We start from the raw sequence: 18,868 nt of genomic DNA on the forward strand, positions 1-18,868 counted from the left end.
ATTAGGCGTTCCAATTTAAAATTCGCCGCTATTCATTGGGGACCTTCAGTTATTATGGTTGATAGTCGACTGTTGTTCCAAATCACGATAAATTACTTGTAAACAACAGTCGACTTCCGACAATAATACCTGAAGGTCCCTAATGAATAGCGGCGTTTAAATTGGAACGTCTAATGAAAATTTCGAACGTCAAACAAATTTTTTTAGTTTGGAGTTCCAAATCAAGATTTGTCAGTTTTCAGATTTGGAACGATTAACATTGTGGCTTATGGCGTTCGAAATTCGGATCGTTCCAAATAAGGATAATTTACTCTATATTTTAGTTGAGTACCCTATGAAAACCAAATGTTCAATCGTTAAGTGAATGTACATTACATAAATTAGATAGACCAAAAAAAAATTAATTCCTGAAACGAAAATCCACTATTTAGAACATCTAAATAAAGACCTGAAATAAAACTAACAGCCGCAGATATTTTTGTTATAACTATACGACGTTCTCGTTATCTCTTCAAAACTATTAACATTTTATGCAAATTATACACGACACCTATTCCAGCGAATGAATATTTATAGTCACCTCACATATCAAGAAATTTTATGACAGAAGTGTTGTAGAGTTTAGAAAATATTGTATCGAAAGAAAGAAAAAAAAACACAAAATTATTAATAATAATCGTTGAACCGGTTCAGATTTTATTGTTAAACTACTAAAGGAAAATCACATCATAAATCTGGGATTAAAATAATGAAATAATCAAAATATTTCAGAAAAATAATGACTTTTTAATGAAAACGACAATGTCGTTGGATATACACAACATTTTGTTTTCGGGACGGCATACAATGAACATAAAAGAATGATGATTACTTGAAAAAGATATGTATTTTGGTAGCTCGTTTAAATGAGTGTTACACGAGAGAGATGTAGATGAATAAAATCAAAATAAATAAAACGAAAAATTAAACAAATATTGAATCCGAGAAAGAAAAAAACAGACCAAATAAATAAATCGATAAAAACCCGACAGTCTTAATATTTGAAAGGAGAAAAAAAACTTAATTTAAATAATTCCGTTTTTGGTGATCTCGTTAAACAATTTATAAGAAGAAGAAGAGTGTCTTACGTAATAAAGGTGTTGTTCGGATCGTACATAAATCAAATCAAATTATCCACATCCACGTCGAGCCCAATTGAGAAAAGTGTGAGCAAAACTGCATCAAAATTGATAGAGAATTTCACAACCGTGCCGAAAGGCATTTCATGGGGTAAGTCGAACAGATTAAAATATTGTTGATGTTTAATGCACACAATGAATTGGGAATTGTGAATACGTACACTTACACACCGATATATTGTGTAATTGTTCAGAAAATCACCATCATCAATGTTTGATTTTGTGCATTAAAAGTAAATATTGTAAATTTCGTATAAATTTAGATTGATTGTGCGTGTATTTATGTTTGAGGGATGAGAGGATTATTGGATTTTGTAGCAGATGATTGAGAAGAATAATATTTTCCCATTGTGATCAATTTTATCAAGTCCACGATTATTCAATAGAATTTTATTTGCTGGAATACAACACAGACACACAGCTTTGAGTAAACATTAGCATCAAAATGAAAAGGGATTTTGAATATGCCTGAATGTGAAATGTTTGTTTAGCATTTGTAAATTAGGAGTAAATGACAATTTACAAGGTTTTAATCGACTTGGTTTTCGTGGTTTTCATTGGCGGTAAACCTTTTCGCTTTTCTTCTTTATGGGCTGGCTGGTAGTCACACTGATACATTCATTGTTGTTATCTATTGGACCATCTTATATCATCAGTTATTTGGAATCCATACTGGGAAAATACGGATGGACGAAGAGTACGATTTACGTGTGAAACGCTAATATTACATCTCGTACTTACGATATACATTCAAGTCGTAAAACTCGTAAAGTACGAATGAGCGAACCATTGGTGTTGTCGTCGTTAGTTGAGCGATAAGAAGATTAAATGATTCATTCATTCGTAAATTTTATGACTTATTTATATATTCTACGTACAAGATGTAGTATTTGCGTCTCACACGCAAATCGTTCTCATCGACATTTTCCGTTTTTTCCGTGTACCACGAAGTTTACAATGCAGTCAATCCGGAATCAATTTGTTATTATACACACTCAGAAGGACAGTGAAATATGATTCAAACGATTGACAAATGTTCCGAATCGGATCTTGAAAGGTTAGCAAGGCGCCACTCTAACGCTTATTTTGTCTACTATCTAAGAACATCCATAATTGCTAGACATTTCTAACTCATTAATCCTCCAAGGCAGAGATTTGAAATACGATCATTTTATTCAGCACATTGCATTCCGGTTCGGATGAATCAGTCAACCCCGCAAGAAAGCTATTCAATAAGATCAAATATGTTTGTCTGTTAATGGTGTTTCGAGGACAGCAAATTCAAGTTTTAACCTGTTACAGGCGGCAAGCATATGACCCGTTTTATTATCGGTTGATCGGTTGATCTGTTGATTTCAAATCTTGTACTTCAATTTTTTGTAACATCCATTTAACTGTATAAATGACCATATTACCCAGAGCTTGTCATTATTTTTGTTGTCGTTATCGATAACAGATGAATAGCCGTATGTGACAGGTATAATTCTCCTTTTCTTAATACACTTAACAACATAAGAGTTGTACCAGTCCCCATGACCTATTAATCTCAATAAGAGGCTATTCATCGACTAATCGACAATGTACCCCTAAAGGTCAAGTAAATATTTGACCGATAATACGGGCAATTAAACATAAGATAGGTCAAAATAATTTACTTAATCATCCCTAGAACATTCTTCTCTAATTATTGTCGAATAGTTACAGCTATATGTACAGCAATGAAAAGTCTCCCCATTTTAATAATCAACAAGCTTGTATTGCATGATGGAGTTCTGTACACAGAAAGGATTTATCCTTTATCTATCTGTTCTGTTTATGTGTTATTATTCGGCTGGTATTAAACCGAATTTTCGCACTTGACTTTTATTGGATTAAATAATTTTAATTAAAGTCTTTTGATGGATTTTATTCAAATTTTAAGTGAAAGGATTTAATGATGGGAAATTATTTTTAAGGTTATGTTGATTCGTTAGACGAATTTAATTGGAATTTATCGCCCAATTTGAGGTTACATAAAATTCGTTCTATTGATGTTTTCTTCATTATGTAATTATGTGATTGAATGAAACTTGAAACCAATTTTACTGTAACCTCAGAAAGTGTATTGTAACAACCTAATTAACCGTTCAAAATGATCGAAAAAATATAATTTCCAGAAAATAAATTAGTTTTGTAGTGCTTCACAGAAAAGCTCGTTACAAAAATACTCGATTGCCGTTTGAACAAGTGAAACTCCATTTAACCAAACCGACTGCTCCATTACTGATACAGGTAAAATGGGTTATATAATAGAAAGTTGCGATGTTAAAAGTATCAAATTATTCATTATGTTTCCAATTATTAATTGCATAATGAGAAACAAACATAGAATTGCCTGTTGAATTGCAATGTTCATTTTTATTTCAATAACTGGGTACACGTTGTTCCGTGCTTTTGATTTTGAACCATGCCTTTTTCAAATATCAAATCATTTATTCATTTCGTATGAATAGAGGCAAATTCAAACAATTCTCGTGGTTGTTGATTTTTGCGTTCATTTACAGTGATATGTTAATTTCGAGCATTGAATGTATTGTGTATACCAAACTGAAACCAAAAACAACGTTCACCTTTCAGAATCGGTACGTGTTTTGCGATAAAAGAAATAAATCTGTTACTCCTTTTGATAAACGTAACGTCTTGTTAATGCTACAAAGTCTTCTACTTCGTATGTTTTAGGTTGCGTTTTGCTATATAAGAAAACACATAGCTTATTCTTCGCGTTGTTATCGATAACAAATGAGTTCACGTTACTAAAAGTACGTTGTATGTCGTTTGTTTGCAATACGATTACAAAAAAAATTATACAGAGACGTTGCACAACATAATGATCCGAATTCCGCTCATCTAATTCCATTCAGGCATCTCTACCATCAACACAACGCAAAAGTTATGTCAAATAGAGGACTTTTTTGTAAGAAAAACGATACGATGTCAATTTCATTGATAAACACATTTTGATGTTAATATGACTTTGTTCGTTTCATTAAATCTACTACTTCTTTTGTTGAAGGTTTCGTGCGACGGTGAAATCTCTATTTTGTGATTGACATTGTAAATCAGTTAATCAGCAACATGATCAATGTGAATACGCAGAGTTAATAAGTGATTAACCACGATTAACAACCACATTTCACGGTAGTTAATTGTAGTTTTGCGACGATTTACCCGGTTAAATGCAGCTTAATCACTGATTCGTCATCATGTGAATCACTGGTTAATCATGTAAATTACGTCAATAATTAAGAGAGATTTCCCATCTGTTTCGTGCTTCGGATAATCTTTTACTTCATTCGTTTTAACAAAATTTATGCTATATATGAAGCCACCAGCTGGGTCCAACCGTCGTTGTCGATAACAGATGACTAACCGCTTCTTTAAAAAAATAGCAAGAATGGACAGTCCTTTATTCATTTAATTGAACTTTCAATAAATAATTTCGTAAAGAATTAGACCTTTGCGTTTTAACGTTAGTGAAGTTTATTGAGTCAGACCGTTCACCTAATGTCATTCTAATCTAATATATGTCAGCTCAAAATAAATCTATTACTTCTTTTGTTGGTGGTTAAAAGTTTCGTGTAATGGGTAATCTTTTACTTCATTCGTTTTAACAAACATTTTGCTATATACGAAGTCACCAGATGGAGACAACCGTTTAGTTTTGCCGTTGTCAATAACAGATGGATAGCCGTTTCTAAAAGAAAATTGACAATCTCAAACTTTCGATACATTTAGGTGATTTTCGGTAATGTCAGTAAATAATATTCACAATAATAGTCTCTGATCATAATTATGCGTTATAAAATTAGTCAAATTCATTGAGTTAAACCCAATATCATTCTAATTTATATAAAATGAAAATAAATTCTTCATTAAATCTACTACTTCTTTTGTTGATGGTGTTTCATAGAAAATCTTTCATTGCAATTTGTTTTAACATAAGTTTTGCCTCAAATTAGGACGAAAGGGCCACGATCTTCATCGATGTCATCTGAGTAGCTATTTCTCCAAACGGCTAGATCTTCCTTTTGCATATGATTCATCCGGTTGTTTATTTGTGCACCGCTGTAACGTTTATGAACAGAATGCGTAACAACTAAATTACTAGTCTTGACATTGTTACTACTCTGCAAAACATAAACTGGAAAACGAATTCTTCAATAAAACACACAGCATGCAGATTTATTAATTAAATTGATTTACAATCAACCACATATATAGTGTATCGCTGTCCTACCGGTTTACCATTATAAATAATAATTTTTCGTTTTGTTTTATTGGAATATTCCAATTTTAAAAATGTTCACAATAAATTCCACTAATCCTTTTCTCCGACTGACTACTCGAATGGTAAAATAAAATAAAAAAAAATAAAAACAGCGGCAAAAGTTAAAACAAAATATAAACGAAATTTTGGGCGACTGATATTGTATGGGTGCGAAATGAACAAAGAATTAAATGTAAAAAATTAGCGAAAAAGCAGCAACCGTTTTTTTCTGTGTGTATAATACTGACGGGAGAGCGCAATAATTCAGAAGACGAATATTACGATATTAATAAATGCTGGATAATAATAATTTTTTTTATGAATTTTTAACATTTTTAACGCAGCTGGAGACAAACAAACATTTTATATGAGGTTAGGCATTTTTGAACACGAATAAGTTTCGATCATTTTTATTAGGGTTCCGTGGAATGTTCATACGGCAGGTTTTTTTTATTTTGGTGTTATTGTGCGGTGTTTTTTTGAACATTGAGCCACACAACCTCTGGATAAGTGTGAAAATGCTAAATTAGAAAAGAAACGAATACAAGATTCCTACAGCGTCATTCAGTCGAAACGAGAGGCGAAATTGATTCTGTTTTCGATGGAAAATATTAAAAATGTTTCCACCACTTACTAAGCTGTCCTACTGAACCGCCAGCAAGCCAAACTAAGCCAAAACTTTCGTTTCAATAAACTATTTAAATGAGAAGATATTCCTCACCAACTCATTCTCATTCCAAATATTCCATAATTAATATCGATGGTACCGATGTTATACCATATATAACTACACAGTCGACGGGCCGACCCTTGTTTTCAATTTTATGATAGGTGACTGAACATTATCACTTGTTGTCACCAATCAATATACTTCACGAAACACCATATTTACAACAACGAGATTAAAGTCATCAACCCCCACAATAAAGAATACTCATACGTTGCGTAGGATATTATGTATAATACACAAATCGGAGATGAGTTTCCAAATCAAACAAATAATTTCGAATTCAAATTTCACGCGAATATTAACAAAATTAAGGGGATCTGTGCATTCACACAGCATATGGATTGTGTATCAAGCTGTTTAACATGGTAATTCATTGAATTCGGTTAAACTGTGGTGGTGTGGTGTGTTTCAAGGGATGTGAAAATGATAAGTGAATTTTGTGGAGTGGTGCATCAAATTTAGTCGGTTGTACATATAGTGCAACCATGTCACTGTGACAACGGAATGATTGTGTTTTGCCAATCTAATAATTTCTTTAATCTGATGCAATTAGACATCTCAATATTTCTTCGGCTGGGCCTAATCAACCAGCTTTGATTTTTTCGAGTAGTCTGTTCTGATCAAACCTGGACTACATCAAGATTGTGTTACATTCCCTTAGGGGACATCCATAAAGGACACTTTTTCAGTGTTGTTAGCAGATTTAAATCATCAATAACTCGATAAATATGCATTTTATGAAGTCAGCTATGTGTTCTACACCCATTTAGAAGGAATGTCAGTCACAGTCATCCATTTGTCTCTAAAATGCGTTTTTCTCGAGTTACCGAAAATTTAATTTGCTGGCACCACTGAAAAAGTGGACGTTCTTTATGGATGTCCCCTTAGAAATATCGAAGCTACAAAGCGCTTTTTCAGGTGGAGTTGCGGGAATCGGTAATAATTTCCACAGTGGAAATATTTTCACATTTGCGTTTTTCGTTAGATTCTAGGTCACATCTGGGCACATTTGGGTGTTTTCTTTCCAAAGTCCGTTTTGACATAGGTGCTATTCTAGCGGAGAATGTACTGTCCAAACTTTCACATTTTACATTTGTTCACATTTCCACAGGAACTGTCAAAAGTGGTCAAAAAGTGTTTTTTCTGTTATTTATATGCTAATCTAGCTGCAAATGTATTTCTTATTGTTTCCCTGCGAGGAAATTAGAAACCTATTTATAGTTTCAGGGGAAATAGTGTCACCCTCACTCTTTATGTAATCGTTGTAAAGAACGTTTACGTAAAATAATTCCGAAAAAGAGTTAAACTATTAATTCTTTTGGACTTGTCCTTTTTAAAAATGCAGACTTAACACGTTCATACTATCCAGTTTATTCATATTGTCCATTTACTTAGCAGAAAAATCTTCGCAATTTTCATTTTTTTCAAATGTGGGGCTGTACCAATCGTGAATGACGAGTCACTGTGGAAATTATTACGATTCCCGCAACTACCTGTTATAATTCTCTCAAATCCACTTCATTAAACATAGATACGGAATTCGTACTCTCAGAGGTTTTCTATCCAGACTTATATACAAAGAGTGACATAGGCTGATAATAGATTCAAATGTATCTCTCACCTTCGTTGGACTGACCTGTAGTTGCATTAGTATGTACACTGCATACACCTTGCTCCAATTGTTTACCGGAGCAGAGTAGTGTAATATTTACCAAATAATTGCGCATCCTAATATTCCTATTATTGAAGTAATTCAAAACAGACTGTAACCACAAATTTCGCAGAAGTGTTGAACATTCCATCTAAAAACATATTGGTCCAAACTAAGCTTTAAACAACCACACACCACACATAATCGGTCTACCAATTAACAAAGTCATTTGTGATTTGTTCAACATAAAACATTACGATAGCGGTACCCGTTTAAAGTCGAACATAAAACCGAAATTCAACTCTCAAATTAAAGATTATAAGACGTGTTGTTCTCATCGAAAACCGTTACACATATCCAATCAAAATGAAACAACAACCAGAACATTGAGAACAAGAACACCTTTTTGACTATAAGACAAGTAGCCAGTGTTAAATGACTACCTGCTGCGAAATATCAAGATGAAACTTTGAGATTATTTTTCAGTTAATATTCGTAAAATCGTTTAACTTGTCTTACAAAGAATATAGCGATCATCTAAATGGGATGCTTTGGATAATGGATAAGTGACGGGCGTGTAAATGAACAAATGCGTTTTTTTATGGTGTGTGCATCGTGTTTTATATATATATGAGTGGTCTATGCCGACATTGTTTTAATCAATTTGAATTAATCATTTTTTTTTTCATTGTTGTTGCGTCACTCTTTCTTCGGTCAATTAGATCAACTGCTATGATGATGGAACGGATACCTTCGTTATCTTTGCCCGGACTGTCGCTGTCGCATCCATTGTCGATACCCACAACGCAAAGTATGCAAAATCACCCATCACACCCACTGAATACGTTAAATCTTCACACACAGAATTTGCATGCATCATCGACAAGTTCAATGCATAACTCACAATCAGCAAACTTACATCAGACTATTATGAATGGTGGCAACAATAATGGGTATGTACAAATCACAGTACAATGTTTGCGATGTGTTTTTTTTGTCTCCCTGTTATTTATTTACATTAAATGTGCACATTGCACATACCACATTCTTTCGTTTATGTATGTGCATTAATTCACCATAAAATAGAAATTTATCGAAACTACTTAGCGACTTACAAACAAACTATTTGAACCATAAATATTATGAGACCCATACAACGTGAATGGCGAATATAAACTTTGCTATAAACCAATATTAAATGATTTATTTTTCAATTTTATTTTTCTTCCATTCGACAGTATGATGGTGCAAGGTTCGGCGAAGCGAATACAAGAAGAGCATATAAAACGTCCAATGAATGCGTTTATGGTATGGTCGCGATTACAGCGAAGGAAAATAGCGTCAGACAATCCAAAGATGCATAATTCAGAAATATCAAAGCGATTGGGTGAGTTTTCTTCTTCTTCTGTTTTCGTTCTTTTTTTTGCGTGTGATCAGAGCATAGAATGTTGCATTTGGACTTAATTCCGTACAGATATATAATGGGAAGATTCAGTCGATAAACGTTTTATTAATTCTATTGAAATAAATTTGTGGCTGGTAGTGGTTGGTAGAACTTTTACAGCATCCACTGATATCTACATGCATAAAGAATCGAATGGATATTTGTTTCGATTGTAACCTATGGTTACTGGAAACTCGTCTTAAGGCTCCATGCACTCTTGGGTATTCGGGCGCCCATTACGGTTTAGTTATCCATATTTTCAAAAAGAAACTTTAGTAAACAGAAAATGCCTCAACTTTAATAGCATAAGCACAAAATTTGCTGAAATGACAACGTAAGTCAAATTGGATGAAAACTGTGTTTTGCCGAGTAAATCGCGAGCGGAGCGAGCAATTTTTTCTGTGTCTATTTAATGTATGTTCGCCGTTTTGATGTTTAAACTGTTGATCTATTTTGTATTTGGTCTTTCATAAGATCAAGTTCTAAATAATTGCAACAAACAAAAATCTGGATTCTGTATTTTAGTATTTCGTTGCGTGTCGATAGAAAAAAGGCAGAACAAAATCTAAGTTTTCATTTTCGAAATTCTTGTGGAAACAGTTACAAGCCGCCCAAATCAGAAAACATGTTGAATTTTACTCCGCGAGTGTAGAGTGTAACGAATACTTCATAAATATTATAAGTGGGGTCACAGTCATTGCTCATCTGTTATTACACGGTTCCTCAAAAATGAATTTAAGATCAATGGAAATTATCACCCACACATACTCACATCGTATCACTATTGAGTAATAATAGTAGGTTATACTTGTGAGTTTGCTTTCATCACAAAATTGTTAACCCCATGTGAAAGTTCAAAGTTGATTTCCACATAAAAAATGAACCGAAATGAACGTGGACTTTATGTAATGGATCATTTTCGCAGTGTGCAAATTCCTGCGTAATGGTCAACTTTCACGTGGGACAGGTAGTAAACATTTTTATCCGAGTGTTTTACCGACTGATGTTTCATAAAATGAATTTTGATGATAAGAATGTGTTGTAGGCACAATGTGTAACTTTCTTAGTTTGTCTTTGAGCAGAAAATAAAATCTGGTGTATAAGACACTCATAAGCTACTCTCGAAATTCGAGAATATTTTGCGCTCCCGATAGCACGGCAATTGCCCATTTTGACCCTTCGATAAGGCGGCACTGACTCTATCTCCTATCAGTTCTTTGTAAAAAGGATTTTTCTCACTAAGTTCTTCAGTACATACAACAGACGACTACATCATTGCCCTTATTATATCGAACATTCCTTTTTCCATATGGATTTATTTTCTCCCATTGTCTGTCGAAATCTCTCCAAATCTTATTAATACCAACAACCAGCCAAACCTGTGAAGATGTCACACAACAGTGTACACTTATAAAACCCCCGAAACATCTAATTATTCTTATCTCGGTTCAACAGTTTCAATATTTGAATATAAATATCCTTTTGCCGAGCTTCTGTTATATATTGTATCAACATCACATCTTATACTGCTATATTGAACGTATAAACCAAAAATTTATTATTCAGCCTACGTTGGAGCGCTTCTTCGTCTTATTATTTGTTATTGTTGTACCATTTTCTTATTCCATCACCATAATATACGCGCGCGCTCTCTCTCTAGGGCTCCGATAATGGAAAGTACGTATTAAAAGGTACGAAACGCTATATATAGCTAGTAGTACGTTTATACGGTAGAAAGATATTTTCAATGGAAATACAGCGACGACGTTTTGGTGTTAATATAAAGTGGTGCATGGCGGCAATCATATTTATATTAAGTTAGCTGTTTTCAATAGGAAATGTTTGTTCAGAAAACAAAATTAATATAACAAAAGTGATGTTTAAAAGATGTTTTGAATGAATATTTTAAAATAACATTTAAGATAATGAAGTGAACAGTATGGGAAAGAAATGAATTTTTGATGAGTTTTTCAATGGAGCTTGTTAGATTGTTCTCATACACACACTTGAGTATTGTTTGCGATATGATTCAAGCCACTTTTTTTCGCCACTTGAAAGATGTATAATGACGTTCGATGATGTTTTCGAGTTCTCTTGTCATTATTTCTATTTAAAATAAGAAAAATCGATGGAACTGGAGCAGGATTTTCGCTAGAAGTTTCATCCTAATTTTTTTTCGCTAATTAACTCGTCATAACAACGTCAAACAACCATCACGTATAATTACAGTTAATCGAATCAGTTAATATGCAAATACTTCCACGACAAGTACACACTCGAAAACGGAAACAAGCCAAACAATGGAAAAAGAAAATTTCATTAAAATCCATTTTCCACATAAATGCTCTCTCATGCAAACAAAGCATTACCTCGCACATTGCCACTACAAACTGTGTATACAATACATTTTATCTTCCGCCCTCGTCATTCAATGACGCATGTTTATTATTATATATCTTTGAATCCAATATTCCAATGTGTACAATGGAAAAACATAGCCCCAGCTTATTCGATTCAATTGTCCGAAGTAGATGTAATTCCAGATAAAGATTGACTGTCAATCTCCTAGTGAGTGCTAGAATGTAAAGCGCATTTATAATGTGCTGTGTTGTGTTATATTACATTGAGTGTCTTGTACACATTTTATTTCGTTTAGTGCAGATTAGGCAACACGTAGCTGCAAATATATATATATATATATATATACGTAGTGTGCATGGTGGATTGCATGTTTGACTATTTTTTATTATTTTTATTTTTTATAGAAATTAAATAAAATAAATTTTAATTGAATGCGGTAGGACATGACAAACCCGAAGATAGATCATGTTGTAGATCATGTTTTTATCAGCATTTGAATGTGAAGTTGTACTTCGACCTGTACCCTTCAACAGCTCCACAGTATAGTTGCAGTTTATGAGATTATTTTTGTCCTGTGATGATTTGTCAAGCGCTCACAAACAAGCAACATATCTTCAAAATACACTGACAAAAAAGAGTTGAAAAGCTTACCTGTAACAGGTAACTTTGTTTCCAGGTAGCTAACAATAGCTGCTACAGCTGTAGGTCTACATAGAAATATACAGCTGTAGGAGATAAGATAGATTCTAGAGACAAAATCTGCAACGGGTAAGATTTTCAACTCTTTTTTTTGTGTAATTCGAATCTTTTACTTCTTTTCGTCTTATCAAGAGATCGGTGAGTAAAATCTTTTACTTTACTAGTGAGGTAATGTGGCCTTTCCCTCACTAGTGAAGACCCTTTCCCTCACTAGTGAAGACCCTTTCCCTCACTAGTGAAGACCCTTTCCCTCGCTCGTAAAGTAAAACGCCATACTTTACACGTGAAATAATTTGATATCTCGTATCACGATGAGTAATCTGGATACGAGATATCAAATTACTTCACCGGTATAGTAATGTACTATTACTTCATTAGTTTTGACATTCATTTTGCGATATAAGAACACGTAAGACAGTCGACGTTTATTTTTGCCGTATCTGTCGACAACAGATGTGATATAAGAAATTGTTATTAGGCACCAGCATGTTCTTCTTTCGAGGAATTTTATTCAAAAACGAATCAATTCGAATATTTCACCTTTTCACGAACTTCGAACATTTCTTACGGGTATCTAGTGATTCGACCATCAACTTCAGTTTCCATTGGGGACTATGAGCATTGTAACATTTAAATGAACAATTTAATTTACTCGATTTTATTCGAATTATTTTATTTTATTCAATAAATCTGTCGGACAGAACGAGTGTTCTAGCGGTCGTTGTTTCATTTTATTTAAATAATTTTTTTTTCCATTCATTCAATCGTGTGCAAAACATATTTAAGTATTCGAATGTAATGGATTAAATTGAAAATACTTTAAACTGAAACGTGTGCTTGTGAACGGCAACAACCGCATGATGTCAAAATATCGTGTCACTTCTGATTAAAATAATCTGCAAAACGTTTGCACGAATTTAAAGCGAAAAATTTAGCGGTTGAGTAGTCTTCTATCCAGCTACTATTCAATTTACCTAATTCAAAAACGTTTTGCCTTATTCCTGCATCGCCGAACGTATCTGTCTAATACCCTCCTGACCTACTCCAACTATAAGGGTGAAAAAATCAACCACTCGCACTTGCTCCCAATTTAATTCGGCTGCAATATGTTGTGCACGTGACTGCACCCCTTTTTTGATACGAAATTTTACTCTATGGCAAGCTACGTATTTAACATTGATTTTCCACAAAACATTTTCATTTTCATTCGCTTTATAGCCCGATTTTAAAAATAAAAATTCAATACACAAATAAAATGTCCTGCCAAAACAGCCCAGAAGCATTCATGTAATGCGGATCGAAATAATGAAAAATATTTTTTTTGTTGTTCGGGCGTCGCTTATATTCATTCAAAACAAGAATAAGCTATTGTGTCTGGGACAATGATTGAAACAGCTTATAAAGGATGTGAATTGGTGATTATGAAATTTAATATTTTTTAAGATGAGTTTTAAATAGAGAATGGAGTATTGGGGAGAGAGAGTGGTACAAACAAATTCTGGCTGATGGAAAGAAAAAGGGGAGTGAAGGTGGTGACATTAAAATAAATGGATTTTAATTGCTTGAAATGCAATTGTTACGAATGATTTTATTCTTAATCAATCTGTGAGTTGGGGACGTACGTGTGTCTGAACATAATTTTACAATTAGATGATTGAATAAAATCGGATTTGCCTTTTTAGACACCCGTTCATGAAGCATCAATTCATTCCATTCACTCCTTCTTTTAAGCCTTTTTTGCCACAAGTAGTGCCAAGTGTTCATGACGACCTGGAGTGAGATTACGTCATCAATTCTCTTTCTTCTATTCTTTGGCAACTCTACCAATAGAGAACGATTCACTCTTTCACTGAAAGATGTCGCTGCAACTAAGCCAATGTCAACAGAAAAATAATTAATTGTTTACTCGACGGATTTTAGATTGAAAAACTGATTACTGTTTCAGAGTCCTGAGGTCATTTGCTATACGATGGCATTTTATTTGACTAACATTCGTCGAGTAAAAATAATAAGTTTTCTGTTGACATTGGCAGCGACATCTTTCAGTGAAATAGTGAATCGTACTCCGTCGGTAGAATTGACATAATTGATGTAATGCCTCTCCTGGTACAGCGCGCTAGAAAATTTTAGTTTTCCACCAAAAATTCAAATCCGAAATGGTGCAGTTCGCTGAACATGTTAAAACTGGAGGGGAGGACGTTATTTAAGTGACATACTCCGATGGATGTACCCACTACCAAAATACGGCAATTTATGTACTAAGTACCAAAATTCTGTCTGTTAAATTCCACCGATTTGCATCAAAACATTAATAATTTCTGTGACAACGCCAAGTTGAGATAATGTACGAAATCTCTAGCATAAACACACAGCTTGTCATAATAATTTCAACTACGCTCATCAACAAACTTCCCTAAAACTAATATTGTATTGACAACTACGAAAATTGTTGATTGAAATTCATATTATTTGGTGAATGAAGTATTTATTCAAATTATCTCGTCGTTAAACGATTTGTCTGCACACCCTTCATGTCGTTTTATGTGAGTCTGTTAGTACCGAGTACATGCTACTCTCTTTCCATGTGCAACGAGTGTATGGATTCTGTCTCTGTGCTTTGGTAAACAATCACATTATCGATATAAACAAAGGGGATGGAAAATCTGTTTACATTTGCATATATTGGTACTGTACTAACATTTGATTATTAAATAGTAGGACATATGGTTCATCGAAATAATGAATTAATTCTCTACTCCTTCGTATTATGGTCGGAACAATGGGAAAAGTGATGAAAGTGGGTTTTTGTTTGTACAATGAATAAATTTATTGAAGGATTAAAGTGGAGTGTAATTGTGGTGCGCACACTTGAATATTATTAGATTCGTGCGGATTGTGTTGGAAGTTTTATTCTATTCATTTGATAAGCAAGCAGTTTTTGGTTAATTAAGTTGCATTTCATGAAAAAAAAATAATCGAAAGTTATTAGCCAATGCTTTGGTTCTTTTGCGCCTACAAAGGCACCTACAGGTTGATTAATTAAATTAAACAAAATTCCATTATTTTTAGTTTCTTTTCAGCTGGCGTACAGCAAATGATTTATTTTAATTAGCTGTGTGCGTTACAATTCGTGCGTCGTCACCGCTATCCCTTTACTTTGAAGTATTGTTACCAATATCACATTGCCTTATCAAGCAACGTCTATCGTTGTTTTTATAGTTTGAATGAAACTCATTACAGAACAAAACAATCTGTACAAACAACAAATCCAACCCAATCCCCATCAATCAATTTCCGATAAACATTCTCGTGTATAAACCCTCCTCTATAAAGAATTCAGATATATCATCGATTTAATCTCGTAGACTTCCTTCAATTACGTGATATTTCTTTTTTTTTTTTCAAACAATAATACACCTTTTGTCATGTCTATATTATGATCGAGGCAAAAAAAAATCAAATCCTCCAGAATGACGTTCTAGAGAGGGTGTACATTTACCTATATAGACGAATATCACTTGTTCTCGTCTGTAATGAAGCCATTGTTCAATATCATTGATGGATTGAATGGAAAAACACATCCATACAATACACAATCCCATTGAGAGACGGATAATCTCGGAAAAGAAAAGCAGAAAAAACCTCTCTCAGATATTCCATTGTTTTGTTCGAGTAAATTAAAACCGAATGAGAGGTTTTTTCCATTTGTTTTTTTTAGCTGATTAGATATCGTGCATTTGACAACGGTTCTCTAAGGAGTTTTTCCGTTGTTTTAATTATTAAAATGTTTTTACGACATGGAAAATGGAAAGTATATTACGACGATGTTGAAAATTAATTAGAGTGAGATAATGTTTCGCTCGCAATTCTCGCACGAGTTTCTGTTCTTTAAAGACTTCTGCAAATTTACTTTTGCAGAATCTTGGGATATTTATGTACGTCTGATTTTGATGTGAATTGCTATTGAGTAACGAGATTAATAACATAATTGGTTACGTAGGCTACATATTGCACATTGCTATAATCGGCTCTGTTGAATGTGTTTTATTGTTGCAAAAGGTACACATAAAATAAATCCCGTCTATTCTTTCCATAAAGACCGACGCGTGAACGGCCTATTTATAAACATTGATTCTGCAGGCACATGACACATTCATTTAATAAACACTTGGTATTTCGTTTGAGTAAAAAATACACATTATGCAATCGACTTTTATAATTTTCTAGTTTAATACTAGTCAAGCCAAGCATTTTTCGTTTCATAGATCCGTCCCGTCAGCCACAGATGGATGAGCAACTGTTATAAAAAAATAGACAAAAAATGCTTTTCAAGACGTAATCAGTTTTAGTGGAAAATGGTATAGGAGAGACTATCTTTGACAGCACTGGTAACGTAAAGTTGACTATGAGTTTAACATCCCAAATTATCGCTTTTCCACAGAAATCGTAAGCACTGACAATCATAAATCGAGATAGGCCTTATCTGGTGAAGAGAAATGTTACATAGTCAGACAAACGAGACCTAGCCTAACCTACCTGACCTTCTGCAAACGGCAGACGTTTCTCCATAGAATGATTTACTGAATTTCTAAATCTACTACTTCTTTTGTTTCAAACATTGCTTAGTGTTTGATATCGAATCTTTTACTTCATTATTTTAACTATACGTTTCTGTATGTAAGAGAACACTGGCTACAGCTAAGCGCTTATTTTTGTCTTTGCTTCAGAGAACAAATGCCTGGCTGTTTATAGTCCGGATCGATATGTTTTTAAGAAAATTGCTCCGTGCGATTTACGATATCAAAAAATAATCTTTGTCTCATCTTGTTTGCCATAAAAAGTTGTGCAACAAAACTTTTTTCCGGAAAATGGAAAATCGATTTTCCGGCCGAAAAATCCATTTAAATGAAAACTCCAAAAGTCAAATATCTCTGAAAATACAATATCTTCTTATGTTTTGGCTCAATGTCGATATTTTATGGAAGAACTTTTATTTACTGGATCGAAAATGAGGTTTGAACCAGACTTTTTCGAAATAGTGTCCCGGAAAATTCTTCAACTTTGGCGCTGTTTTCCCTGACTTTCCAATCAAATTTTCAAATTTGATGTCAGTCGAAAGCTACATTCAAGCACTTTTTATACTGGCCAGCTTGGACCATGTAGGACAGTCGACTGAAGAGCCTGGGAAAGCCAAGTATGTCATTTCACAGATTTTCGAAATTCTTCTAGACATTTAGAAGGTACTGTAATTTGCTTGTTTTTGTTTGTTTCTAGGACAGCCCATACTTCCTTCCTCGTTCGAGAAAACTCTGTTTTCTGTTACTTTTCCAGACATTTCCGTTTTATCGACTTATGTTCTAATTTTTACTGTTTTCGGAAAGAACAGAGATAAGTTCCTAAAAGAAGTCTTTTAATTGGTGTTCACCATGTGTCCTAGAACTCGAAAACTACAGGCGATTTTATTGGTTCCCTTCTGGACTTAAGTACCAAGGAAGGTAATATTAAGACATTTCCCAAACAAAAACAGTTTTTTCATTCTGTTCAAGGTTTTCATATAAATTGATTTTCCGGTTGAAACTTGCTTCAGCAGTGGTAGTGGTAACACCGTTTAAAGACTTTTTGAAAAAACAGCTGACGCAAATTTCTATGCGATATTCTCTGGAGTCCATTATAAGAAAATGCGTTTGAAGCCATTAAAAATATGAATGCATTAGACTGACAAAATCAAATTTCTCACTTATTTTACCCAAATCGGACCAAACAAAAATGTTGCGATAAAATTTAGATTCGTTATTCAATCATTTTATGCTGGTGCTTAAGGTAACACAAAACATATGAACGTATGAACCACCATTCGAAACCACCATTTAGATATAAAATTGCTCGCTTTGACGACATATCAAAACTAAACAATTAACAATGTATGAACAACTCGAGCTGAACCTCAATTTAATACAATTCAGGCGCGTTGATTGAATTCCCCCATACATGGGGTCTGTACGAAACATACCTATACAGCAACAATAAATAATATATTGTCGAGTCTACAAATAAATTCATTATAAAGTGAAACAATGTAACCAACGAAAAGTTTGGTAATAGCGTACAACCCCAACTCTTTTATAATGACAACATATAAACACACCTATAGCATTCAACATATTATATACATCGTACAATTGTGAAACGAACTAAGCTTTTGTTGAAAATGTTTGCAATCAATTTTGTGAGGTAAATTCATTCAGTCAAATTTTGGATTAGTCTGGAAGAACGTTCAGCAAAAAAAAAGTGAGTTTCCTTTTTCGGAATTAAATTTTCAAAAATATCACAGATGAAGAATCTTGTCGTAGAAAAATTTGCAAAAACTGCTCGGTTAATTAATTAAATGATTCGTTGATGGGATAGTAACTATGCACCGTCGAATGAACGGATTTTCCAACGAACCGAAAGCTTTATACATCGGGACTAAAATGATATATTGTATTACCTGGGTCCCCCG

At 33.6% G+C, this 18,868-nt stretch overlaps 1 protein-coding gene across 3 annotated transcripts in view; it reads left to right on the forward strand.

The window, feature by feature from the left end:
• The window catches only part of LOC119066775 (transcription factor sox-2), a 34,930-nt gene that overhangs the window by 2,669 nt on the left and 13,393 nt on the right, over positions 1-18,868 (forward strand). For all 3 annotated transcript variants that reach the window (XM_037169430.1, XM_037169431.1, XM_037169434.1), the window contains exons 2-4: positions 772-1,269; positions 8,588-8,818; positions 9,104-9,252. In XM_037169430.1, coding sequence (XP_037025325.1) covers positions 1,265-1,269; positions 8,588-8,818; positions 9,104-9,252 — 385 coding nt within the window. In that variant the 5' untranslated portion in view covers positions 772-1,264. The remainder of the gene's footprint in view (positions 1-771; positions 1,270-8,587; positions 8,819-9,103; positions 9,253-18,868) is intronic.

Source organism: Bradysia coprophila, chromosome IV, assembly GCF_014529535.1.
Source record: "Bradysia coprophila strain Holo2 chromosome IV, BU_Bcop_v1, whole genome shotgun sequence".
In the NCBI taxonomy this organism is placed as follows: Eukaryota; Metazoa; Arthropoda; class Insecta; order Diptera; family Sciaridae; genus Bradysia; species Bradysia coprophila.